The sequence below is a fragment of the Chroicocephalus ridibundus genome, chromosome Z (assembly GCF_963924245.1).
Source record: "Chroicocephalus ridibundus chromosome Z, bChrRid1.1, whole genome shotgun sequence".
Lineage (NCBI taxonomy): Eukaryota > Metazoa > Chordata > Aves > Charadriiformes > Laridae > Chroicocephalus > Chroicocephalus ridibundus.
The window spans coordinates 45,381,803-45,401,385 of record NC_086316.1 but is presented as its reverse complement, the minus strand read 5'-3'; the positions used below and the strand labels follow the sequence as shown (position 1 = coordinate 45,401,385).

At 37.9% G+C, this 19,583-nt stretch overlaps 1 protein-coding gene across 4 annotated transcripts in view; it reads left to right on the top strand.

The window, feature by feature from the left end:
- Window positions 1-9,439: 9,439 nt before the first annotated feature.
- The window catches only part of CEP78 (centrosomal protein 78), a 28,121-nt gene continuing 17,977 nt past the window's right edge, over window positions 9,440-19,583 (top strand). For all 4 annotated transcript variants that reach the window (XM_063320832.1, XM_063320833.1, XM_063320831.1 and 1 more), the window contains exons 1-8: window positions 9,440-9,565; window positions 12,092-12,368; window positions 12,578-12,753; window positions 13,368-13,440; window positions 13,997-14,100; window positions 14,894-15,068; window positions 16,959-17,072; window positions 17,322-17,386. In XM_063320832.1, the coding sequence (XP_063176902.1) occupies window positions 12,116-12,368; window positions 12,578-12,753; window positions 13,368-13,440; window positions 13,997-14,100; window positions 14,894-15,068; window positions 16,959-17,072; window positions 17,322-17,386 (960 nt within the window). In that variant the 5' untranslated portion in view covers window positions 9,440-9,565; window positions 12,092-12,115. The remainder of the gene's footprint in view (window positions 9,566-12,091; window positions 12,369-12,577; window positions 12,754-13,367; window positions 13,441-13,996; window positions 14,101-14,893; window positions 15,069-16,958; window positions 17,073-17,321; window positions 17,387-19,583) is intronic.

Here is a 19,583-nt window from a genome sequence, read left to right as displayed (position 1 = left end):
GTACTAAATCCCATATTTGCAGAACTAAGGGACATTTTATGAAACAACCCAGAGATTTTGTGTAAAAATTAAAACTTCTTACATAGCAGGTGTTGAACTTGTGGAACTTGCTGCCCAGAAGCTTGTAGAGGCAGACAACACGAGCAACTTCAAAAGAGGGATAACACACAGTACTGAGTGACAGGTCAATAATGGAGACCAAAAGGATGAGGTGTGATTGTCCTCCCCAACACCCCTAGTAAAACAGCTGTGGAGAGTACAAGGGGAGTGGGCTGCAGAAAAGGGGGCAGCTTTTGTGCCTACACAGCATTTCCATTGGCCACAGCTGGAGCATCAACCAGAGGGACGCTACAGGGTTGCCTGGTCTGAACAAGAAGGATGTCCGTTGTAGTCTCAATTTGAGGGATGACCATTTCTTGATTCTTAGTGATTTCTGAATAGAAATTTTCTTTCATTTATAAGCAACAAAATATTTATCTCTGACAGTTATGAAAACTCAGGTGACAATTTTAGAAGTTTGGGTAGACTGTCTGAAATACAGTGAGGTTTTGCTTTATATGTGCTTAATTATTCTTCAAATCCTACTCTTAACACATTATCCTTCCATTATTTATCCAACCTTATGTAGTTCTGAAAATGGAGCTTAATTTCTTGACAAATTTAATCTAGCTTTAAATTACACAGCCTTGCTATGATTTGATGCTAAAAAATTTGTTCTTGAGAGCAGTAATGTTGCTGACCCTTTTAAATTTGTCTCAAGTATATTGAAATTTAGTGGTATCATAGTTGTTATTTCTGTGTGAAGCGTTGCAGAAAAGTCCTTCAGAAAAGCCTGAAATCTTTTCACATGCAACAATTTTTGTATTGTACTTTAAGTGCTTTTAGATAGAGAATCAAACTTCACACCACACTACAGAAATGTAGTGCTATGAACATCTGCCATTATGATTAATTCAAATTAATCATACTTTACGTGCAGTCTTTTTAACAAATGCAAACAAAGAATTAAAATATCAAAGTTTTCAAATTAATTTAGATAAATTCCACTGATCATTACAGAAAAAAAACAATTAACAGTTTCTATTTAAGTATGTCACCTTTTTTTTCCTCAAAATACTCTCTTGCACAGTACAATCTCTCTTGAGGTCTACTTTTCTCAAAGACAGGTGCTAAAAAAATCATTCTTCCTGTTGTATCCTTCTCTCATTAAGTGAAATTAGTTTTGCATTCTCAAGATTCGAGCATTCTCTGAGCAACATATTTGGAAGTAATACTGTCCTTGTCATTACAGTATAGACTGTAATTTATTAAGTGTGGATTAAAAGTATGCCAGTTCATTCTTTTATGGCTTGTATGTCTCACTTGTCATAAACTACTTTTATATTAAGAAATTTATATTAAGAAATAAAACTGGCTTTATAAAACATAAAAGGTTGTTTGGTGTACTTAAATTTGCCTTTTTGACATTACAAAATTATAGAACTTTCTTTCCTTTATATATTTTTGTAACTTTTAGGAAGTTAACAATTTCTTATTTGCATTTTAGAAAGCTCAGTGCCTTGGCTAGATGCTTATGAAGTTGAGTGAATTTCTGTATTTTTGGTGCTTAGGGCTTGCATATATTGGGAGCCATTCATATTTAAAATGAACTATCAAAGCATTTTTTCTCAGATGACAGGTGCAAAAGGTGTTTTAGGAAGATCCTGAAAAGAATATTCAAAATAAAAATAATGTTACTTAGAGATCTTAATGTATAATTTGAAAGTCCATTAAAACCAGCACAAATATTTATCTTAATTTAAAAGAATAATTTACATTCAGAATTTACTTTCTTATGGAAATTTGTAAGCTTCACCTGAAAGAACAGTTTAAAAGGCATTTCTAACATAGGACAGTTTTAATGCTTTTGAGAAAGAGCAGAATTTGGTTTAAACAAGAAAAACATATTACTTCCCTTTCACTGAATTTCATCAAAATTTTTCAAAAAATGGGCTCCAATTCAGCTGAGTTATTTACACGAAGCTATTTGCAAAGAATGTGTTAAAAAAAAAAAAAAAAAGAAAGGAAATAACAGCAATTGCCCACTAAAACAATATAACCTTCAGTGTAAGGGGATTATGTGATGGAATACTGTTGCCAAAATAGATCGTAACCCAGATGTCACAGTAGGTTGTCTCCCCAAAAGACCCCCATCTAAAGCTTTAAATACACATTTCTCTGAATTTAAAACTTAGGTGCAAATCTAGATGGATAAAAACTTACTAAGATGAAATTTTAGTTCATCCTTGCAAACTTATGTAGCAAAATATGTAGATAAATATTACCTCAATAGAAAATAATAAAGACTCTTTCTAGTTGTTTTCAGAAAGTTTCAGAACACTAGACAATATTTTCTAAAGAAGTTCTGAATTTCTATTTTTGTTGTTACGAACTTTTAATAAAGGCCTTCTACATTTTAATAAAATATACATTCAAACTTTATTTCTGGTTGAAAACAAGAATACATGTATCCAGTTCCAAATAAATTTGTTGATGTTTTAGTTCTTTTTTTTAAAAATAAACTTGTATCTAGAAATATAAAATGATCTACTGATTACCCTCATAGAAAAATCTCTCAAAGTCAAAGACACAAGAAGAACTATGCAAATATGCAAAAATTCCGAGTCTGAGCAAGCTTCATTTAATGTCATATGGGGACTTGCCATTAACAGAAAATAAGAAGTTATTATATATTGAGTAAAATGTCAGAAGTGATTAAACTAATAATGATGGAAAGCTGAACAGAAGAAATACATTTATTATTGTCATTATGCACTAAATATTTGATGAATTAATTCAATTTCATTGACTTAATCCAGTGGTATTTAAGTCTCTTACCCTGTATAGCTAAGTACAGGTCTGGTAAGGAAAGCTGCGCAAGAACCATATTCTGCTTCATCCTGTGCTGCTAGCTGTCTCTGTCTGATCTTCTCCGGGCCCAAGCGTGCAGGCATTCAGCAGGAACACCTGGCTGTTCAGCAGCAGCATGAAGTACGCTAGCTACCTGGGTATCTTGGTTCTTGTCTATGCCTCTTGGGAGATGTTTTATCTGGAAAATTCTGTGTTCCTCAGGCATTAGGATCCCCTTGCAATATGCGTTAATATTACAAAAATGGAATGAGGATAGAGACTATTCCTTCTTTCAACCATTTAATTCTATGTGATTGAGTCTGTTGCAATCCATGTTTCATCAGCAGATAGAAAGCATATCTGAAAGCTACCCTCACGAAAAAAATATGTTTTCCATCCTTCTTCAGCACTGATATTCAAAATTACTATATATTTTAAAATTAATATATAGTAATTACTACTGTTACTATAACTTACTCTGGCAGCTCAGGCTGTGCAGTGAATCAAAACAGCATGACTAACTATGCAATGAAGCCTAGGAAATAGTTCCTAATCTAGGAGAGAAATTAAGGTCAAGAGCAGCTAGCTAAAACTGCATTATTTTCTTATACATTCATTATATCATAAATCTTACCTACTTAATTATCTGTTTCAACAGAAAAAAAGATGTTATTTCAAATATATTATTTTACATATTTAATGTATGCTCATATATACAATTGTATATAATTATACCTATTATATATTTTTATCATATATACAATATAATATATATAGTATATGTATCTTATTTAATAGATCACATATATCAACACATAGCAAATGATGTTGCTATTTTTGTGCATACTTTCTTTCTATGTCCTCCATACTCATTATTTAGTCATTTCCTAACTTTGGGGCATTTAATTTTCTGGGTGATTTTTTCATTGTGGCTTCTTGTTAAAGTTATAACAATAAATGACTTCCAGAATTGATCTTAGATAGTTTTCAGTACAAATTTTGGGGGAATAATGATTTATTTTCGAAGACTTTTGTAACTAGATGGTTGATTTTGTTTCACAGCAATTTTGAAAAACAGAAAATTTAGAAAAAAAAATGTAAAAGGAAGACAATGAATGAGAAGGAGAGACAAAATGGGAGAAAAGCTTTTCTGTACATAGCTGACAGCGAGACAGAAAGAAACAACAAAATTATGCTGCAAGCTAGAAACCTAGCTTTTGAGAACAAAAAGCAAGCCAGTGGTAGACAAAAGGAAAAAAATCCTGTTTCCACTAAACAACTTCTGCTTTGCATTCAGGCTTTGTCACATGGACTTGGAGATCCCAGTCTACTGAAACAAGTGCTAATCCATGGAATGGATGGCATGGATGGCTATTGCAGAGAGAAAAGAACTACATCTATTTGGCCTATATCCAGCTCAAGATTTCTAAAACAAAGACTATTTACCCTTGTGCTCTCCGCATTTTTTTTTTCCCTCTTTAATCTGTAAGCATTTTATTCTTCCATTTTGGCCTTTCTCCTTTCCTTTTCAGGCTGTCCAAATTGTATCTCTTTATCACTACTTCAGTCTCCAGTGCTCACTCCATGTTTCAAGAGTTTTTGTGCAAATGCTTATTATCAGAAGAACTTTCTTTATACCAAGTTTCATACCTCTTTGGATCTCTCATTGTGCCTTGCTATGAAAATTCACAAACAATGACACTTTTTTCTTTTTTTTTTAACTTGATGTGCCTTTGGACTGCCTTCAGTTAGGCACTAAGATTTTGTAGTTTGTTCTACACTTTTTGTGTGTGTTAAAGTGTCATGTCCTGTTACAGTATAATGCAAATAATAAATAACACTGTGCACTTGTCATTATGCAATCATGCACTTCCAAGAAAAATATGATAAAGCTGTCTAATGATGACACAGTGAGATAATTGTTTCCTCCTTGCTTTAAGCAGAAGATTTCCAGGCTCTACAAACACATCTTTGCTTGAGGAACATTGCCACCTAGCAACAAAGTATCCTCTCAGGCTTCAGGACAAAAGCTATAAAGAACTACCCTAGCAGCAGTTCTTAAAACTTTTTCAAATAGTTTTGGAAATTTTGTTTTTGTCCTTTTGCCACTTAGCATTTAATGCCAGCTGGCATTCTGCACAACAGAGGAAAATTGCTAGCTATTTAGTCTTGGAAGCAGACTTTAAAAGGCTAGATACAGCCATAAAAAAAAAAAAAAGACAAAATGTTAAGTTGTTACTTTAGCACATACTTTGCAGTAAGGGATAATGTGGAAGAACACCAATAAAGTACGATGCCTGCCAGACGTCCCCATAAAGCCAAGAGAAAATATCCGCTGCCCACCCACTGACGGGGTAGAGCGCACAGCCCTTTTTTTCCCTGGGTGATGCCTGTAAGAAAGTGAGCACTGGCTACAGTGTGAGAGTGACAAATGATTGCGGTGCTAAATCAGCTTAAAAGAACTGGTATACATTAAACAAACAAACAAACAAAATCCAAAGAGCATATGGCCTAGAAAGATACAGGAAGAAAACAGTGAAAACAAGAATCAGTTCAACAAATTCAGCAAAATGATGACTGGTGAAGAAGACAGCGTTTGCCAAAGTGACAGAACTAGGTCTGTTTTGGGACTGTTCTCTAGAGCAGAGACATCTGGTATCTCACCAAATAATTTCGTGTGTTTGAAGATCTAAGACAGTAATGGGAACTCTCTCTGACTGGAAAAGCAAGTAATGGTTACAGTCACAATTACAAAATATAGGGCATTTTACATAAAAATGAGAAATCTAGCCAAAGAGAAAAGATAAAACGCTACAGTAAAAATCCAAAGTCTCATTTTTTAATGCCTTAATGAGAGAAAATTAACTAAATAGCTTTCATAATGTTGTCAGAAGTGCTATGCAGGCAATGACTGAACATGAATAAAAGAAATACAGCAAAATGGCTTACTCCAAGACCTCAGTACCCTAAAAAATATGTTTTTACAAGCATGTAATATGTATTACATGCTTAAAAATATTTAAATACTACTTCAACTGTATGGATAGTTACTGAGAAACAGAAAAAAAAGGTCTCGTTATTGCTGAGTGAGTTGGGCTTCTAGATACAGCAATGAATAAATGCAAGAAATGAAGAAAAGTTACTAGAAAATGCGTTGTATTAGTATCTTGTCAATCACTAATAGTGTAAATCATCCTCTTTTCTAGTGTCCTGAGTAAGTATTGTTAAGTCTCAACTGTGGCAAACTTTGATGCTCTAATACATTTATTTTCTGTCTTTTATTCTATTTACATCGAATACATGACACTAGTATAACTATCTGGAAGTCTGTGACCACAAAAGACTATGGAACACTTTTGATGACAAGAAAATAATATGGCTTTTTTATCACTTGCAAAATAAGGGTGTAGTACATACCCCCTTTACATGAAACTGTGGTTCAGGTAGAGGTGGTCATAACTTGCCTGTATGGGTTTTTTTGGGTTTTTTTTTTTTTTTTTTTTTTTTCCTAGAAATCTAGAACAGTTCTTGAATTACAATATCTTATTAAATTCTTTAGCAAATGATTGATGATCCAAACCTTTATGTTATTTTCAAAGCACACTGTGGCCAGAAAAGAGGATTACTTCAGTTTGTATGCTGTGAAAACCCTACAAATGAAAGATGGAGATGCAGGAGACACCTACTGCAGATTCACCATTACACATACTACAGCTGCCTACTGCATAGAGCTTGAATTTAGAGCCTACACAATGATTCATATACAAGAACACTTTTGACGCTTCCTCAGTACCCAGCCCCTTTGGCAGATGTGTCATATGTATCAAAATTTGATTTAAAAGAAAAAAAAGATGTAAAAAGGTATCTTAAAACTTAAGGGATTAAATAGAATGCAAAGCAAAACCAATCAATCAAATGCTGAGGAAAGGGATGCTAAGCGTTATTTTTTAAAGCAAACAAAGTTTGGTAGGGAGCAACTTGCAGCAGAGTCTCTGCAATATTATAAATTTCAGCTTTGCAGATGTCTATTTACTGACAAGACAAATTCCCTTTTAATTATAACTTAATTACGATCTATGCAGCCTGCAGTTTTAGAGATCTAGCATGATTGTTTCAAGGCTATATCCAATAAAGAACATAGACAATAGTTTTCACATGCTACAAAATAACAAGAGCTATATTAACAGTCTAGTCACTCTTCATCTTCCTTTTATTTCAGGCTTATTCTTGGTGCACAACACATGACTAATCAATTGCATATAGATAAGCTTCTTGTTTCATTTACATGGCAGTGACAGTGCTGCTGTGATTCAAAATTGATCTTGAAATCAGAGTCCCTACAGTCGACAGTGTAATTTACAACAAAATGCAAGGCTGGAGAGTCTCCAATATACAATGTCTGCCAACACCAGGTCTGTCCCTCATAGAATCTTCACAGATGCTTTCTATTTTTCATAGCTTAAAATGCATAGAATTCCAAGTTACTACTTCTGAAATACAATTATCAAGCATGTTAGATTAATTTTCCAAAGAAAAAAGGGACATGCCTAAACATTCCACCTCTAATTGATTTTAGAAAGCGTGGTTATCATCTTACACCTTTGATTTGTAGATAAAAGATGTTTGTAGACGTCACTCCACACAAAAGCAAAAGCCTGACTAAGTGAAAGGGCTGTCCAGAGAAATAAGACAAGAAAGCAATTAAAAGTACAAAAGCGATTATGGATATATTAATCAAAGTGAAAATTCCAAATGCATGTGCACTGGCAGTGAAGTAGTCCCCACTCATTAACCCCCTACCTGTTAAAAAGTGATTTAACTAAGTAGCACAAACAGTAAATCTTTAAAAGTAAAGATTCTTGAGAATAGTTAAATTTTATTTTGCTTGACTTTAGCCTGTGGCACCCAGAGGCACGACAAGCGGTGGAAATATTTTGTCATACAGTCAAGAAATGAAAAACTGTTGTTGCCATTTGGCTGATTATGGCCCTGTGTCCCTTGTATTTTATATTGATTCATGAAGTGTCACAGTGAAACAACTTGTATGGATAGTGACCTCAGGACTTCCTGAAATAATTCTTGTTCTGGCACATTCTATTATAGCATTCACGCTACTTCAGTTGCTTCTGATTTCAGTTAAAGACAGCACGCAATATTACATCTGTGTGAACATACAGTGTTCTCACAGTGTTCTAGGGGCCTTAATCTGTTTCATTTCTCTGAAGTTTGATCAGCTTTAGTTTTTAAATCCTGCTGCCTACAAGCAGACTAGAAGCGTAACTTTTTAAATAACCAAATCACTCTTAGTCATGAATTTACAGTAATCATTTCCTTAAGTAGCTGGTGTCCTTATCCATGAATGAACTGCAAATGCTAGGATCTCGACTACATTTGAGTCATTTTGCCTGAAATGGTGCACCTTGTAATGCTCTCCACTGACTGCTAGTGAGAATGCTCTGATCTGAAGTCATAGCTATGTAAACAAACCTACCAAACTAAGGAGAAATGTAGCTGTGAAAGGAATTTGTTTCCTCTCCCTCAGACTGCTGAGACCAGATGCCCGCAGCTCCTGCTGTAATTCAAAATCTGTACAGCTCCTTACGTGTATGCATTGCTGACAGTAGAGCTACACAGCATGTTTAATGACATTCTGAAGGACAGTATGTTTGCTTTCTTCTAGCACTGCATTTAAAGCTTTTTATAGGAAACAGTCGAATCATAGAACTGCCTGGGTTGGAAGGGACCTTTCAGATCACCAAGTCCAACCATCAACCCAACACTGCCAAGTCCACCACTAAACCATGTCCCTAAGCACCACCTCTACCCATCTTTTAAATACCTCCAGGGACGGTGATTTCACCACTTCCTGGGCAGCCTGTTCCAGTGCTTGACAACACCTTCAGTGAAGAAATTTTTCCTAATATCTAATCTACACCTCACCCTGGCGCAGCTTCAGGCTGTTTCCTGTTGTCCTATCACTTGTAGTTTCCATTTAGCTGTACAATTTCTCTCTAAAACCTCTGCTGTCTTTAGATGCCTCCTGCCTAGCTCCGCTCTAGAGACACGACGCCCACTGGGGATGAGGGAGAAAGGAACGTATTGAGCTCCCTCCGCAGGAGCATTTATGCGGCGGTAGCGACTACGACAGCCAAACGTACCTGCCGGTTCCTCAGGTGCCGGTCAGCCGCAAAGTGCCCGGCCGGGGCTGGCGGCTGCCGGGCCTGAGGGAGAGCGGAGGCTGGGGGAGTCAGCCCGCCTCACCGCAGGGCTGCGCTCAGACACCAGCGCGCGGGAGGAAGGGGAGCGGGCTCTGGGGGAGCGGGCTCTGGGGGAGCGGGCTCTGGGGGAGCGGGCTGGTCACCCCCCCGCCCACCGCCGCCGGCAGTCGGAAACACACCAGTGCCGTGGGGACCGCCGGTGGGGGCCGTGCGGCCGCCTCCCGCCGTGGCCAATGAGCACGGGGCGGGGCGGAGCTGAGCTGGCCGTGGCGAGGGGCGGCCGTTGGGCGAGGCCATTTTAAACGGTGGGAGGCGGGAGGCTGGCGGGGCGGTGGCCAATCGGGCTGGCGGCCTGTCGCGCAACGTGGCGACGGTTGGGCCGGCGGCGGTTGCGGCGCCAGGGGAAACGGCCGCGCGCCTGCGTGAGGGGGAGCGCCGTGTGGAGGCGGGCGGCTGCTGTAAGGGCCGGCGGCGGCCGGCGGGCCGAGGGCTTCGGGTTGGGGGAGGAGGCGGGTAACTCCGTCGCGGTGGTGTCGGTGCCGCCGTGGAGGAGCGGGCGGCGGCTGGTGGCCGGGCTGGCAGGGGCGAGCTGAGGTCTCTCCCGGGAAGGTGGGACCGGCTGGGGGTGGTACGGGGCTGGAGGGAGCGACTGTCGCTCCCCCTGTGTCCTACCCCCCTACCCCTCCCCGAGCGCTGCCTTTCTGTCCCCGTGGGTGATGTCGAGCAGCGCAGCTCGCAGTTCACGCCGGTTTAACGGTGTGCTTCGTTGGGGTAGCGGAGCACTGAAGTAGTTCCTCGGGTTGGTGACAATATTAAGTGGGTGAAACATAAACCCCTTGTTTTACCCCAGTTATAACTAGAGTTGTTTGTTTACGTATTTATAGCAGCCTTCCAGTACCTAACGGGGGCGTACAGGAAGGATAGGGAGGGACTCTCACCAGGCAGGGAGTGAGGGATTGTAATGATAGGACACTGGGTAACGGCCTCAAACTGAAACAGGGTAGGTTCAGATTGGACGTCAGGAAGAAGTTCTTTTCTGTGAGGGTGGTGAGGCACTGGAACAGGTTGCCCAGAGAAGTTGTGGATGCCCCATCCCTGGCAGTGTTCAAGGCCAGGCTGGACGGGGCTTGGAGCACCCTGCGTCTAGTGGGAGGTGTCCCCTCCCACTAGATGATCTTTACGGTCCCTTCCAACCCGAACTGTTCTGTGATTCTGTGTATGTTGGGTGGATGCTGTATTATATACTTAAGTGTTTAGTCCCAGCAGGCCATGCTTAATGAAATGTATAAGCAGAGAGTAATAACGTAGTGAAGCTTCCTCTGTGTGTCTGTCTTGCCATTCCGGGTGTGGGGCATGGTCGGTGTTAGTACGGTCAGTGGTCTTGGATGGAATTCTTTTGCCTCCCTGTAAATTTGCCCAGCTGTTCCTTGAATTGCTATAAACTTACAGCTTCCTAAAAACTCTTAGCATGGAACTGGGTTTCTCTGTTTTACTATGTGCTTTTTTCTTTTTTTCAACTTTACTTTGACACTAGGTAGTATTATCTAATGGGTTCTTCCTTCTGTATTGAAAGTGATACTAAATAATTGTCCTCTGTGTACATTCTCAGAGCCAGTCAAGATATTCTAGGATTGTGATGGATGCACTAACTTCTGCAGAAGAGTTTTAGTTTACATAGTTGTTTCTCAGTTGGAAGTTATTGTGGGTCTGGTATGTTTCTTTCTGCCTGCAAGTGGGTGAAATGTCAGTACTAGGGCCAGGAGCTCCTTTCTTTACTTCGGTTAGAGGTGTGGTGTTCAAGTGTTGCAATGAAGGCCACCATGAAAGAATATTGCTCAGCTCTGGAGACAAAAGGGTAGTATGTTGTGCATTGATACATCACCTGAAGTCAGTAGTGCTATACTATTGATGGTCACTTTCTGAAGGTGAAGTGTTGCATTATAATTTAGTCTATGTTCTTGTGGTCGCAGTGTGGTCATTAAATAATGCTAGTAAATCAGAGCTGAAATAAAAGGGCGTAGAGGAACTATTTGAGTTTCTATTCCTATTATTATTACCGTCAGTCATCTAACTACTAATAATGTAATTTTTTTTTCTAAATTATATTCTTATGAATGGCTGTCCTCACATGCTTGTACATATACAGTAATTCTTGTCCCATGTTGATATTGGAGTCTTCTAGTCTTTAACAGTATGAAATAATGTTCACAATGTGAACATTGTTTGATATCCCAAGTGGGATACTTGGTGCTATCTTGAGTAATAAATAAATAGATAAATAAATGGGTCCTTTAAATATACTGACAAATATTCCTATTGAGACTGTGGAATTAATTACTCTTAGTAGGTGTGCCATAGCAGTATTTAGAGATTCTACTTGGGAGTTAGTAATGTTTTGCTACATGGGTACTAATGTGTAACAAAGACTTATAGGCATATATATATATATGCTTGAAAAGTGTTTTCTTGAATTTACCGAGATAAGTATATAAGGTATGCAATAGCAAAAATATTTAGTTACTCTGTATTTTGAGAATTTAGACTTCTGATTCAAGTAGCAGAGAAGCTCACAACTAGTTCTCTGTGGAATAGTCATTTGTATCCCTTGATCTTGGGTCAGGGAGTGTCCAAGGCTTTCAGGAGTCTGCAGAGCCTGGCACTACGAAATTAACTTTTAAGAGGAAAAGAAGAACTTTACAGCAGTTAGTGCTTGAACATTAGGCCTTTTGTGTTTTGTGTGGGAGAATAAAAATGCAGGTTTGTTGTTTGTTTGGGGTTTTTTCCACCCCCTTATTCATTCAGCTATACTTACAGAGTTGGTAAGCATCAATGTTTTAGCTGCCACATCAAAGACATGCAAATTCTATACAATATAAATGAACATACTCATGTTTTGGTTGTGCATGTTGAATTGAGATTGTTGTGATATCAATTATACATTGCAAAAAGTTTATGTCTTTTTTTTTTCCCTTCCCTTATTTTAGAGAGACATTTATCACATAAAAGAAATGATTGAGTCAGTCAAAATAAGAAGACAGTGCATGCTGGATTTCTACTCACATTATGAACATCTGTGTGCTCTTCAAGGCTCTGTCCCACTGAAAGCTGTGAAGGCTAACCTGAATCAGGGTGCTCTTGATCTAATTGTAGATAGCATCAAAGCTGCTGATTGGGCACCGCTTCTGAATGCTGTCAGGCATAATAAGACTCTGACTTCTATTGGAATACGAAGTTTTCATCAACAGGGTCTTGGAGAATCAGGTTTGTAGTAATGGCTATAAAAGATAAATATGTTGATGTATGCATGTTAGAATTTGTGGCACAAACCTTTTGAGTGATTGAATACATGGGGGGAGGAATTGTAACACCTAAGGAATTATTTCTATTTAAGAAAAGCAGCAAAAAAGCAAGGTGTAATTGGTGTAATAGGGACTGGATTTTACTGATGTGTAATTTCTGTTGTTTACTAGGTGTTGAAAGATATAAAACTTACTTTAGAAGGAGAATTCCAGCAATTCGATCAAAAGACTTGACTGGCCAACTATGCAAAGCTGTCAAAGGCTGTCTCAGTATATCAGATGTACTAAAAAATTTAGAACTGCAGGGTTTGCTTCTGAGGGAGAGAGATCTAATACTTTTAACAAAGGTGAGCATATATTAGTATACAAATAAATGGAAAATATCCTTAGAACGTAGAGAAGTAGCAACTTAATTTTATAAATACTTGTCACCAACAAGGATGTTTCTCTTCTAAGATGTCTGTATTGTCTATTGTATGAATGATTCTGCTGAGACTTTTAGTGTAATCTAGCCTTGCTGAACCTGTTAAAGCACATAACTTTCCCTTGCCCTGATTCATCGAGGCTTACTAGAAGGTTCTTAGCAACATCTCTGCCATTCGTTTGGGGCGTATAACTTGTGACTCAAACTACTGTGCATGTATGTGACAAAAGGAAAGTTGTGGGACACCAAGGAGATGAAAACAGGTCTTCAAGATGCGTTGGAACACTCTAGTTTGCTTGTTAGTGGCTTCTAGGAAAGGAGGTTGCTCCTCATTGCCCACAGGCTACGACTCCTCCTGTGCTAAAGAAATGAACCAGCTTAAAATGAGCTTTAAGGTTCACTTGACCTTCTTCCGAAACCCTTAGAGTTTCTTGTAGGGACCACAAAGAGTTCTGAGCAGTTTGGGTGACAGGGTCTTTTCTCTGTTTGTATTTTTCCTTTTCAAGCCAGTTAACAAACGTTGTTTTTATTCTGAAGGGCTTGGCCACAGCTTCATCTCTGGAGAGTGTTTCTTTGGCCCACTGTCCAATTGGAGATGGAGGATTAGAAAGTAAGTTCGGAATCAAAAGTGTGTAAATATACTTCTCTTTTTTTAGTCCTTTAAGTAGATAAGAAATTCTTTCAGTATTTCCATTCCTGTTTTAAATTTGTCTATAGTGATTAAAGTAACAATCTTCACTTTATTGTACAAGAGTTAACAACATTTAAAGACTTGAATTTCTTCATTTGATGCTAATAAGTAACCATACTAATTAATAATGATGTTTATACTTTTATTTAAAACAACAGTCATAATATCTGTTTGAGGTTAACTCTTTCTTGATTTGTTCATGTCTACATAGTAAACTGAAATAAAATATGTTCTAGCTTGTTCAAAACACTTGCGCTAGATAAGTTTAAAGTGTTCAAAACACTTGCGCTAGATAAGTTTAAAGTGTTCAAAGATTATATATATTTAAAATATACCTTGTGTTTCAATACTAGTTCTTTGTCAAGCCTTTGCCTATTAAAGCTGATTCAGTTTCCTAATATGACAACAAAAAAGTGTGTTCTGATAATCTGGCTGTGGTATGTGTAGATAACATGCATGCTTTTTTTTTCTTCAGCAATCTGTCAGAGTGTAAAGAATTCAGCTACTATCAGATATGTAAACTTCACAGGATGTAGCCTCACATGGCGAGGGGCAGAACATATAGCAAATGTATTAAAGGTAATTTAAACACCTTTCCTAGAACCAAATATTCACAAGAATTTAAATACATTTGGGGTTTTTTTTTCTTTTACTTTCAAGTTCTAAATACATCAAACCACTTTGTGAGCAGCATATGTGAAGTTAAGCATCTGAAGTTAAGTATGTGAATAGTCCTTCTGAAATTTGTGGCTTTGTATGCCAAAAGTAGCTTAGTTTACTGATGGGGGATTTAAATATGATATTTCTTAGTAAAGATCAGTTAAACAAATAACAGTTCAGACTGATGTATTTTCTTTAAATGATGATTACGACTGCAAGTGCCCGACATCTGTTTTGGGGAGTACTTCTTTCATTGTCACCAATTTTGAAAAATGTCTTAAGTATTCTTAAGCACTGGGTAAGAATAATTGAGTTTACAGTGTAGAATCTACTAATTAACTGATTAGTAAGCTTGTGACTAGTACAATATTCTAATTAATGTTAACATTGGTTTGCATGAAAACACATGATTTCCTAGTGTGTATTTCCTATTCAAGATGTGTTGAAAGTGCCTGTCTGCCAAAAGAAGGTAATAAGATGTTTTGTAGCCCTATATAAAAATTTGCATGGCGAATTGGATGATCAGAACAAACATAACTTAACTATAATATTTAGAAATTACTTGTATTTCTTGAACTCAGAAATGGTATAACCGTGTTTCTTATATCAGCACTCAAGCCATTAAACATCAGTTACAAAGATAACTTGTGATCTTCTTGTCATCATAATGGCTTTGCCTTTGCACTTGGTAAGAGCTTCTTTGTTTGCAAAGCACCAGGCAATGAAAAGACATGGTGAAGCTTGGGCTGAAAGCCTACGTTACAGGAGACCTGACCTTGACTATATGACCGGCTTGAGGAGGATTACTTTCAACTGCAACATGCTTGTTGGAGATAGAGGAGCAAGTGCCTTTGCAGACTGTCTAGGAGAGGACCTTTGGCTAAAAGGTATTGTGAAATATTGACTCTTTAAGATATCGTAGAGGCAGGGAGAGAACTTAAAAAATTGTCAATTATAGCAAGTGGAGCCAGAAGAATAACTCACTATTTAGTTAGGAAAGAGTAATCTTTTTTCAAACGAAATTTCTCTTCCTCTTTTGAATTGTCAAAGTGTCCAAATAATATTGTGTCATCTAGTATTGTCTCAAGTATTTCGGAGAAGTAATTTTTGCTACAGTGTATGTGTACAAAATGTCTAATGGTGGTTGTGTAAGTCATAGCATTCTGGAATCAGATATTTACCTGTTGAAATTATTTTTTAGCTTGAGCAAGGTGACCAGATAACGTGCAAACTGATGGAAGAGGATCAGATTAGAGAGTACTTAAGTAAACTGGACATACAGAAGGCCATAGGCATCCACAAGTGCTGAGGGAGCTGGCTGATGTCATTTAGAGGCCACTCAATAATCTTTGGAGGATCATGGTGTTGGGGAGGTGTGCCTGAGGACTGGAGGATAGCAAATGTCGCTCCTATCTTCAGGAAGGCTGGGAAGAAGGACCCAGGGAATGACAGGCTAGTCAGCCTTGCCTGGATCCCTGGGAAGGTGGGGATATGCTGCCATCCAGAGGGACAACAGGCTTAAGAAATGGGCTGATGGGAACCTCATGAAATTTAACAAAAGGAATTGCAAAGTCCTGCACCTGGGCAGGAATAATTCCATGCACCAGAACATTCCGAGCACTGTGTGGCTGGAAAGCAGCTTTGCAGAAACCGTCCTGGAGGTCCTGGTGGACAACAAGCTGACCATGAACCAGCAAAGTGCCTTTGTGGCAAAGAAGGCTAATGATAACCTGGGCTGCATTAGGCAGAGACTTGCAAGCAGGCTGAGGGAGGTGATTCACCCCCTCTGCTTGGCACTGGTGAGGCCATACCTGGGCTCCCCTGTACAGGAGAGAGCTGGAGCCTACTGGAGAGAGTCCAGCAAAGGGCCACTAAGATGATGAAGGGACTAGAGCAACTCTTGTTTCAGGAAATGCTGAGGGAAGTGTGACTGTTTAGCCTAGAGAAGGTTCAGGGTGGGCCTCATCAAGGTGTATCTGAAGGGAGGCTGTAAGGAAGACGGAGGCAACTCTTTCCAGTGGTGCCTGGTGACAGGGCAAGAGGAAGCGGGCACAGACTGAAACACTGGAGGCTCTTCCTGAACATCAGGAAACACTTTCTTACTGTGAGGGTGACTGAACACTGGCACAAGTTACCCACAGTGGTTGTAGACTCTTCATCCTTGGAGGTCTTTAAGAGCCATCTGGACATGGTACGGGGCAACTGGCTTTAAGTGATCCTGCTTTAGCAGAGGCGATTTGGCAAGATGACCTCCAGAGGTCCCTTCCAACCTCAACCAGTCTGTGATACTGTGCATGCACAACGTGAATTAAATAACAAAGCCATGATAGTACACTTCATGGCGACCACATGGCTTACTGATGTATGCAAGCAATGAACTTGTAGAAGCATTGGCTCAGACTTTTTAAACCTGAGTTGTGAGTTTGTACATATGATGTAACTGGGCAATTAAATTAATTGGTGCCTGGGAATATCATATTTACTAAGAATTGTCAAGAGCAGTGACTTAACTGTGACTTTTATATTGCCTCATTTGTAGTTGTTTAGCAGTTACTTCTTAATGTTGATCTATAGTACTGTTTTAAATTTCTAGTTTTCTTCTCTGAAAGTAATATTCTTGTTTTTACACATGGCTGTTACTGTCATGTCCTCTTTTTCTCATGCTTCATGTTCTATGAAATGTAGGTTTTCAGCAGGTGTGGATTTATTATATTAGATATTGACTACAGGTTATGCCACTGAATATTATTTTTCTTTTACCTCCTTAAACTTTTTAGCACTTGATTTGCAGCAGTGTGGAATATCCAGTGAAGGAGCAAGGTCATTATTAGATGCTCTTCAAACTAATACAACATTAGTGGTACTTGACATAAGAAAAAATCCATTAATTGGTATGTAACTGTATCTACCTTTGTCATCTTTGTGGTTTGTTTTGTTTGTTTTTTTTTCACCAGTAATTCTGGGAGGGAAATAAACCGCTTTTAAGGAAAAAACCTGCAACAGTATTTAGCTAAACAGTGTTAAAATGGGGGAAGGGAGCAGGGTGGGTAATGGGTACTGCTTATTCAATGATCTGTTTGTTTGTATAAATACTTGTCTCATACAGGAGATTCTTAATAAGATATCTTAATTCATTCTAGATCACGTTATGATGAAAAAAATTATTGAAAGAGTTCTTATGAATGGAAATAGTGCTAATTCAGAGGTATGTGTTAGGCATTCTGGAGTGAGTTTGGGGTTTTCTTCGTAGGTGCCATTGCATTTTTTTTTTTTTTAAGGACAAATTAATCTAAAACAGTTATTCTGGTTATAAACAAAAGTCTGACTCTTAGGCAGTTAAAAAAACAACAAAAAACTAGCAGCAACATGATATTGTACTGGACATTTTGTATGATTTCTTATGTAATTTAAGATGTAACATGTAATAAAACCAGGATATCCACTTAATGAAAAGAAAAATTGAAATGTTTGTGTATTTGGGCATTACCATGGAATGTTAAGTAAATACTACTGCTGAACTGCTGGAAGGCTTTCTATGACGTGTCATTGTTGTTAACATGGTAATAATAACTTTCATTAAAAAGGAAAGGAAATCACAATTTAAAACTTAATTTATTTTTAAACTTCTTTTTTGTCAATAATTTACATAGTTAAAATTTTTTTCATTTACTCAGGACTATCCTTTCCAATGCAAACCATATAAGAAACCAGTTTAAAGTACAGTACTTGCCATCTTTATTAAATAGTTCATAGAGAGTTTACAGTAACGTGCATAAACTGAATATCCGAACCATTTATGATTAGATATACTGTTTAAATACTGAATCTTTTGTTTATAACACAGAAATTGGATTCAGTTCCCAAAGGAGACAGCAAACATTTGAGTGTACTGTTGTTTTCACAGAGCTGCAACAATGCCAGTTCTTGTTCTGGGACTTACTGATCTTTTGGTTTTGAAAAGGCTTAAAGTCAGATCTGTGGTTCTATGGGGAATATCTAATAAACTGAGAAGTCTATGTGTAGAATTCCTTGAGGATTAATACAGTTCCCCACTTCAATCTCTTAAAGATGTTTTTGGAGAAATTGAGGTTGATTGTGAAGGAGTACTCTTTTTCCTTGGCAGATGTAATCAACACTTGCAAAATGTTGCAGGGATCATGTGAAAATAGCATCTGCCTGGAAATGCTCAAGATGATTGGAAAGTTGAACTGTGAGAAGAAGCAACTATCTGGGGAATCTCCCATATACTAAAAAATTACTCAACTCGGGACACTCATTTTGTATTTATTCAGGCAGTGCAGTATCTTAAGTCTTTGTGGTGAAGCTAGTCATTCTGCGTACCTTGTTAACAGTATAAATGAAAAAGGACTGGCCACCAGCTTGCTAAGTAACTTTGCTTCTTCCACAAATAAAAGCAGCATAGATCCTTTATTTCATAAGCTCGGTGAGTAGGCTGTTGTAAATAATATTTGCTGTTTATCGTGGGAACAGTGTAGACACCAGGGATAATCCACCTGTTCAGCAAGATGAACACAAACATTTGATTTTGATGTTGATGATCTTTTCAAACTGAAACATTTACTATGCTAATCTAGGTTTTACAGTTGGTCTTGAGATAGTTAGAGAAGCCTGGATATTATGAAGAGAAAAACAGTTGAGTTTCTTTGAGGTAGTATCTTGTGCTCTATATTGAAAGTCAACAGTCGTTAGGGGATTTTGTTTTGTTGTGTGTGGGTGTTGGTGGTGTGTTTTGGAGTGGTTTTCTTTTGGGGTGTTTTTTTTCTAAGGAGTCAAAACTCAGGAATAAGTAAATCGTAGGAGGTGTTAATGAAGAGAAACAGTTGGTCACTGAGCTCTGTTGCAGAAAGAACTGCAGGGGATGTTTCTTCATGCTGTTAATAGTCAAAATTCATCTGTATGATTTAAAAGAAAGATAACATACAAGTAAAAAGAATTTAAGAGTGTTCTTGTGAGAGTCCTAATGACATATTCTAAATTCTGGATGTAACTAACACTCTAGTTTGGTCTGTTTTTAACAGATTTTAGTTTAATACAAAAATTTCAGATTTTCCATGATTTTTTTTATGGACGGTCCATTATAGCCTAAGTTTACAAATTTGAAGAAGCAATGTTTCTTTCTTGTAACTTAAGTTTGTCAGACAGAATACAGTCAGCATCTATATTGCTTCCTTTTGTCATCTGTGTACTGCCTCCAAACCTGTGAGGTTTTAAAAGGATGTGCTGGTACATTTTTTGTAGTGGAGAAAACATGTGTACCTATCTTTCAAATTATTTAATTTACTAGGGATTTTTTATTTCTTTTACCTATATTAGTTGCTAAAGGTCTGGATTTCATATTCATAGAAAATGAAGAATAGATTGGACTACGCATAGCCTATGTC